This window comes from Neolamprologus brichardi, chromosome 23 (genome assembly GCF_056152115.1).
Source record: "Neolamprologus brichardi isolate AB-2024 chromosome 23, ASM5615211v1, whole genome shotgun sequence".
Taxonomy (NCBI): domain Eukaryota; kingdom Metazoa; phylum Chordata; class Actinopteri; order Cichliformes; family Cichlidae; genus Neolamprologus; species Neolamprologus brichardi.
The window spans coordinates 23,726,005-23,734,165 of record NC_142125.1 but is presented as its reverse complement, the minus strand read 5'-3'; the positions used below and the strand labels follow the sequence as shown (position 1 = coordinate 23,734,165).

The window sequence follows — 8,161 nt, the reverse complement described above, 5'->3', positions numbered from 1 at the left end:
ATGAACTATCTTCTCATGCTAATGTTCCTCCTGCTTGTTTTCAATACAGCAGTGCGTAAATAGTGACTGATTTTCTGCTCTCTCGAGTAAAAGGACCGAGACACTGCTGGTGTTTCTGTGGAGGCCGATGTAAGAAGTAAGCATGTGAAGATGTGCCTGCGGTAGCCTCGTGTACAGCCCACACTTCATGTTCGCTATTTGCAGATGGCCTCCTTAACGCCTCTCTCAAATTTTAATATCAGACAAAGATAACCAGAATAAATGAAAAATGCAGTTTTTAAATGATCATTTCATTTATTAAGGGGAAAAAAGCCTAACCTACTTGTGTGGAAAAAGTAAGTGTGTCATAAACCTCATAACTGGTTGTGCCAGTGTTTGTGATCCCTGTCAATAAATCTTTGACATCACTGCAGAGGAATTTTGGACCGGTCCTCTTCACTCACGTCGGAGGGTTTTCCATCTGAACGGCCTTTTTAACACCATACCAAAGCATCTTAATCTGATTTGAATCCAGAGTTTGACTCGGTCACTCCAAAAACCTTCAGGTCTTGAACTGATGGTCAGACATCCTCCTTCAGAGCAGAATTCATGGTTCCATCAGTTACAGCAAGTCGTCCTGAAGCAGCAAAGCAGCCCCATCACACTACCACCACCATGTTTGACTGTTGCTGTGATGATCTTTGTTTGAAACGCTGTTGGTTTTATGTCAGATGTAACAGAACTCAATTGTTCCAGAAAGTTCAGTTTTGTCTCGTCAGTTCACAGAATATGTTCACGTGGATCATCAAGATGTTTTTGGTAAATGTGAGACGAGCCTTTGTGATCTTTTTAGTCAGCAGTGGTTTTCTCCTTGAACTCTCCCATGGACGCCATTTTTCTCCAGTCTCTGTCTTATTGTTGAATGTGTGACACAAGTGAGGCCTGCAGTTCTTTCAATGTTGTTCTGGTTCTTATGTGACCTCCTTGAGTAATTTTGGAAGGTCGGTCACTGCTGGGAAGGTTCACCACTGTTCCAAGTCTTCTCCATGTGTGGATAATGTTTCTCACTGTGTTTCACTGGAGACCCAAAACCTTAGAAATGGCTTTGTAACCTGTTCCAGAGTGATAGATGTCACTGACTTTGTTTCTTTAAATTGTGGTTGGTGGGTCAGACAGGTTCTGTTTAAGTGATTTCTAACTTAAGCAGGTCTGACAGTAATCAGGCCTGAGTGTGTTTAGTGAGACTGAACTCAGTTTTGGTTAATCACAATTAAATTCACGATTTTCCCACAGGGCCAGATAGGTTTAAATACATTTTTTCCCTTAAGAAATGAAAACATCATTTGAAAGCTGCATTTTGTGTTTACTCGGGGTACCTTTGTTTAATATTACATTTGTCTGATGATCTGAAACATGTAATTGTGACAAATATGCACAAAAAACAGGAGGAAATCAGAAATGAGGAATGGGAAATACTTTTTCACAGCACAGTATGTTAAGAATGGTTGTTCGGCCTTTCCTATGTAAAGATCTGAACACTCATCACATATGTGCACAAATATGAACATAATCATTACATTTAAGCACTTAGAAGATCGATGGGCATGAAAATAGGGGAAAATGTAAATTAAAATAACTGGATTTAACTATTACTGTAGCAATCAATTGACAATTACACCTTGTACTTAAACATACCTTAAACTGAACTTGTTTGGTGGCACTAAAGGAAAGGCATGTTTTATCATCGGCTGTGTGCATGAGTAATGATGTCTGCACACTCCTGCATACAGGAAAAAAACAAGTGACTCACTTAAAGCAGCATTTTGGGCTCCTGATGCAGGTTTTAAAGCAGCATCTGATAGCTGTGTCAGATTACCTGTGAATAAAAAGATTAGTAAGGCACCGATAATATTTAAATAACAAAGATATTTGGTTTTGACCTTTGAAACCGTCACATGTTGTTTCTGTTTGTTTTGGTTGGGCTAAGGTAAAGCAGAGATGAAGAGAAGTTTGTCATTCAGAAACCATAACCAGCCAAAACAAGAGAAGGTGTCTTTATCTGTTGTTTACTCAGTGTTTCAAATATTATATATTATCCATTTTTATAGCTTTGCACCGTGACGTTTCACAGCCACTCCTGTCTTTTATCGTCTCTAAGGGATCAGAGCTTTTTTCTCCTTCCCAGACCCCTTCACCTTAGTTCACTTTTATTTATAGCATGTTGCACAAGCTTCATATTGTGAGGTACATATGAGAAAGAAGCCTCAATAATCAGCAGCACTTGGTGACAGCAGGGAGTAAGGACTCCTTTTTACCAGAACAGAAGCAGTCACAGGGAGGGACGGCCATCTGAGAGATCACCAACAAAAAACTCAGGACAAAGCACTCAGGAGAGAGTCGGCTAAAGTTAACGACCTGCAGTAAAGGAGTGGAGGAAAATATCTCAGTGCATCATGGGAAGTCAGCCCGAGTGTAAGACAGCACAGCCAGGGGATGGTTCAAGGTCAGTAATGTTGCTGTGAATGAGTCACTGCTATAGTCAAGCCCAGAGATTCGACTTTACTGTAAGTCCTCCCTGCTGTTGCTCTGATCTCTCTCTTCTTATTGGGAAAGAGAAAAGAAAGAGAAAGGCTCTGGATTAAACCTCCCCTCCATTAAACAGAAGAAATCATCGTCTTCATCACGTTTCCATGTCATTAAAATGTATTTAAAGGGAAGAGAAGAGAATAATAATGTTCAAGTAGTGGTACTGATCAGTGTGGTGCTATGCTTAGGAGATACAGTAATGCGCAAAATTCTTGAACCATCCGTCATTTCTTTATATGTTGCAAGGAAAATGGGAAATAAGTGCAGGATTTATTGAAATGTGCAAACATACATGTAAATACAGTATATGGGTTAAAAAACAAAAGTTTGTACAATTCTACTGAGCTTGAAAGTCAATATTTGGTATGCTGACCTTTATTTTTCAGCAAAGTCTGAGCTTCAAAGCTCTTCTTTGGATGTTTCTGCCTTTTGTTCTGTTCTCTGTCAACATGATCCCACACTGCTCCAATAATGTTGAGGTCCGGGCTCTGGGGAGGCCAATCCAAGTGTCTTGGTGTATGTGAGTAGAGGACACCTAAATGCAGACTGAAATTACTGGTAGGTCAAATGAAAAACTTTAAGCATACCTTTGATAAACAACAGAGGAAACAGTCCAAAAGAAAAACATGTATGAAAAGTGGCAAAATCCAAAAACACAAGAGCGGGAAACCAGATACAAAAATAGCTAAGAATATCATGGGGAGGAAAACCAAACGTGCTGACAAAGAATACGTTCAAACTGAAGCTAACATGAAGTAACTATCAAAATAAAGAAATTTCCCACTTGTGGGACTAATAAAGGTATCTTATCTTATCTTACAAAGCAGGAAGTGAGAAGAGAGAATAAAACGGGGAAATGCAGATACAAATGAACTTAATACAAAGAAAGTGACACAAGAGGATGGAAACTACATGAAAATATAATCACAACTATAACAAAAATAACCCCAAAACATAAAGCAAATAACAACATAAACTTGGAATTTATAATTTAAAAACACTAGGCAAATGACAAGAACTGTGACACAGCGTCATTGTCATGCTGGAAAATGAAGCTGTGACCAATCAGATTCTGTCCAGATGGTTTTTCATGGTGGGTCAAATTCTAATGGGACTTTTCTGAGTTCATAATTCATCAGTTTTGGAAAAGATCTCCAACACCACTGACTGGAATGAAGCTCAAACCATGACAGAGCCTCCACCTCGTTTTACAGATGGCTGTAGACACTCACTGTTGTGACTCAAGACCTTTGCTGCATATTTACACTTCTAAAAGACTCATTTAGCAAACATTTTTACTCTGAATTGTTCTCATTTAAAGAGCTGAACTGAAACACTTCAGCACAAACCTTTATGAATTTCCCAGTATGTATAAATCTGCAAGTCATCCTAAATAAGACAGGACATTTCAAAAATAACAAAAAAGCCCCAACAAAGAGCTGTGAAATGATCTGAAAGGACAAAGACTAAAATGACTTGACCAGTAACAGCGGTACATCTAAACTTTTATTCTGTCAACCATTTACAGCTTCGCAATCATGACCAGAAGCTGTATCCAGGTTACCGGTGCACGATGAGGAAGTGCTGCAGGGTACCTGTGAATGAAAAAAGCCTTCCTGTTTGGCAGTTTTAGTCTGGTTTTCTTTCTCTGAAGGCGACTTGGGAGGTGTTCCACGAAAGCACCACTCAGGTATGTAACAAAACCAAGAGTTTCTCTTTAAACGCTGCAGTTTTTTAAATGGATTTCAATGACCTGATGTCTTCAAAACTTGCTTTCATCACATGCTGTGTATAATAGATATGAGGAACAAGTGTCGGTAACATCAGTGAGGGTAATTTGCAGGGCTGAAAGTTCATTTCAACAATACTGAGAGAAAATGGTGTGTGTTTTCTTTCTTTTCCATCATGTAGAAAGTTCCTTTAGTTTTAGTTTAATATTACAAAAGGCGAGATACACATAATGTCTGTGGTGTTAGATTTAAAGCCTTGAAGCATTATCTAAAACTCTTTTAGTTGTTAGAGGAGAAACAGAAACACAGTTAATTCCTTTAAAAAGTGGAAGCTAAACAAAGAAATTATAGCAGTTTAGTTGGTGTCAGAAACCAGACAGAGATGACATAGGTCATTATGTACATTTGACTGTGTGTTTAGCTTCATTGTCAAATTCATTTATGGAAGTCAAACAACTCTGTGAATAATCATAAAACAGCACCTGGACACTGTAAAGCTGTTTCTCACCATGTATGCTCATAAGACTGCATATTTGCATACGTTAACAGTGGGCTTAAATGGGGCCCAGTGAAATTCAAAGGGACTTATCGCTGTCTATAGTTTATAAATGAACTAAAGTTGCCAAAAGAACAGCTATGATTTTATGTATCTACAGCAGATGAACAGTATCTGAAAGTGACGTCTTTAGAAACAGGAAAAACAGTCCTAGTGGATCGATGGCTGTCAAGAAGCCATTCTTAGGAAGAGAAGAGAGACAGAAAAGGCTGAGCTATGCCAAATTAAAATTACAATGGCATCTACAAAACATGGTGGAGGCTCTTTCATGGTTTGAGCTGCATTTCAGTGGTGTTGGAGATCTTGTTAATGATGTGACAATGATTGCAAACTCACTGCCAATGCAGTAAAATCATACCTGGATAGACAAAAAACACAGTGGAGCACTATCGGTCATGGATTGGCCTCCCCAGAGCCCGGAGCTCAACATTATTGAAGCAGTGTGGGATCATGTTGACAGAGAACAGAACAAAAAGGCAGAAACAGCCAAAGAAGAGCTTTAAATGTCCTTCAAGAAGCCTGGAGAACTATTCCTGAAGACGACTTGAAGACATGACACGAAAGCTGCCTAAGAGAGTTCAGACTGTGTTGAAGAATAAAGGTGGTCACACCAAATAATGACTTTTAAGTTTGTTAGAATTGTACAAACTCTGTTTTTAACTTATATACTGTATTTACATGCATGCATGGGCATGTTTCGGTAAATAACAACATATGTCCAGGCAATTTAACACTTCAGGAAATCTTTCTTAAAATAAAAGTGAAGGATACAAAACTAACAGTCTAATATATTAAGATAACTTTGAAGAATTTTCACATAGAGATACTAAATAAAAATACCTACAGGCTACTTAAAAAGGAAGTACATATGGTATTTATAGGAAGTATGTCCAATTGAAATGCTGCCCTGTAGTCTTTGTTGATGGTGCTTTGTTGCTGCTCACTAACAGCTGTGTCTGTGTTTCTTTCCTCTCAGAGGGAGCTGCAGGTGGTTGTTTAGGAGGTAACCCAGGAGACGAAGGAGGGAAATAACTGACGACTTGTGAGACGAGAACAGAACAACAGCAAGACTGTGCTGGAGCACAGAAGAGTAAAACATGACAGAGGTGACATCGCCCACCTTCCACCTGTGTTCGGTCTCCTGTTGACACCTTCAGTAGGATCAGGAAATCCACTGCTATGACCTACCTGGCTCACACAGGCCACGCCCAGTTTGGTGCTCTCGGGCTGGCCTGTTTGGGATGGATGCTCACCGGTGTGGCTCTTGGACTGATCCAGTGGAGGGTGTGGCAGGTATCGGACAGGGCGGTGATCACCTCCGGTGTGGCATGGGTCGGACTCTGGAGGGTCTGCTTCGCCAGCCACACCGTGGTGAGCGAGGGCTTCAAGGTTATGTACTGCAGGTACATCATCCTCACCGATTCCTTCACGCCACCTGAGATTGCTGCAGGTCAGGTCCTCATGCTCCTGTCTCTGCTGGTGGGGGTTTGTGGGAACGCTAGTGGTGTTTACTCCATGAGGATCGTCTACTTTGGGATAGGTAAGAGCTCTACGGTCCGCCGCGGCTTCATCCTCACGGGAGTGCTGTGCCTCCTCGCTGCTGCGATATCGCTCGTGCCTCTCCTCTGGAATCTGAGCGCTGTGGTGACCAATCAGACCATCGAGTTCCCGCCGGAGTTTAAACTCCCCCCAGCACCTGAATCTCAGCACGTGGGAGGCGGCATTGGCGTCGGGATGGCGGGATCGGTCCTGATGATTGTCTCTGGGATTATTTTCTGCAAATATCGATTACCAGAGAGGCCTCTGAGAGAGCAGGTGCACCAGGAAAATGACACCCGGGGGGAAGATAACCCCACATTTGAGTTTCAGGAACACTTGTGAGGAGTTTGTGTGTGATAAAATGGACAAAAAAAAGGTTTTTGCACAGACTTTACACTCGTTTCTTCCTTTTAACTCCTCAAATGTTTACAGTGACTCATCTAGTTTTATAATCTCAAGGAGGATGACTCATCTGCTGACAGCAAACACCCATAACGCCCTCACCTTCATATGCCCGAGAAGCAGGAAAATGAAGATAACATGTTTCTTACAAAACAGACAACTCTCTAACTTATGGTTTAAAATTGGAGCCAAAAACTCCCCCTTCATGTTCACTGTATAGACAAAAGCTGTTAAGCTACTTTAAAAACTGCATTGATGCGTTAACAACGCTCATCTGCTAAATAGCTGAATGTAAATGTTACACAGTGTGAATAAATTGTGTGCTGAAATTATTTTATTACACTTCCTTTTCAGATTACGTCACATTTTCAATGTTTTATTGCACCTCGACTGAAGTAAATGTGAAAATGAGAATACTGTGACAGAGGTCTGTGTGTACAGGATACCTTTAATCAGCAGATTTCTGAAAACAGCTCATCAATAAATTAAACACAAACATGAGTCACAAGAAAGGCACTAAGTGTCCCATCTGTAAGCTGTGCTGTCGATGAATGTGGTTGTTTTGTCTCAAACGGGAAAATTCCCACCACTGCTCTTCAAAGGTCTAAAACAGTTTGCTATTTAACCCTCTTAATATTTTATTCTTGACTGTAAATACAAATGATTTTTACTGGTTTCCTTCTGCTCAGTCAGTATCTGACCTTTTCTACTTCCCTTCATGCTTTTGTCATGTAACCTTTGTTCCTAATTTTATTCTTAAAACAAAGAACACTGGTACAGTACATGGTAAATTACAACAATAAACAATATAAAATGTTTTTAAAAAATTGGGAAATGATAAAGTACATGATAAAATGCAATATTTTTTTTATAAATAATAAGTAAAAAACTAAAATAGAAAACTATAAAAAAAAATGAAATGCAAAAATATAAAAAAAATATGGCATACTATTTTAAATATTTTTACTAAAGATATAAAGAAAATGGCAATTATACAAATTTAAAGCAGAAAATAAAATTTAAAAATTCCTAAAATTAAAAAGTCTAAAAACAAAATGCTAAATTACAATAAATACAAATATCATGCAAGCATGATGCAAAATACAAACTATTTTAAAAGTGTAAATTATAAATATAAAAGAAAAAAAAAAACAACAACAATATCCAAGTTTACAAAACTCACAATTATTTTAAAAAAGGTATTCTTACAACTGAAAATTCTAAACTAAAAACTATATCTTTTAATTATAAAAATAAAATTCAAGCGTATAAATAAAAATATTAAATTTTAACCTCATTATTACAATGAAATATAAAAATAAGAAAAATGCAAAATGACTTATTAATTGGGTAAGTTTTACATTTAATT

At 38.6% G+C, this 8,161-nt stretch overlaps 1 protein-coding gene across 1 annotated transcript; it reads left to right on the top strand.

Annotated features, from left to right (window-relative positions):
- Positions 1–5,905: 5,905 nt before the first annotated feature.
- Positions 5,906–7,198, top strand: LOC102791603 (claudin-34-like). Its single transcript, XM_006792870.2, has one exon. It carries the CDS (start codon positions 6,031–6,033, stop codon positions 6,730–6,732), a length of 702 nt encoding a protein of 233 aa, XP_006792933.2. The 5' UTR covers positions 5,906–6,030; the 3' UTR covers positions 6,733–7,198.
- The last annotated feature ends 963 nt before the right edge of the window (positions 7,199–8,161 follow it).

What these genes read in the sequence shown, in the direction of transcription:
- LOC102791603 (XM_006792870.2), top strand. Translation starts at nt 6,031, where the DNA reads ATGACCTACCTGGCTCACACAGGCCACGCCCAGTTTGGTGCTCTCGGG.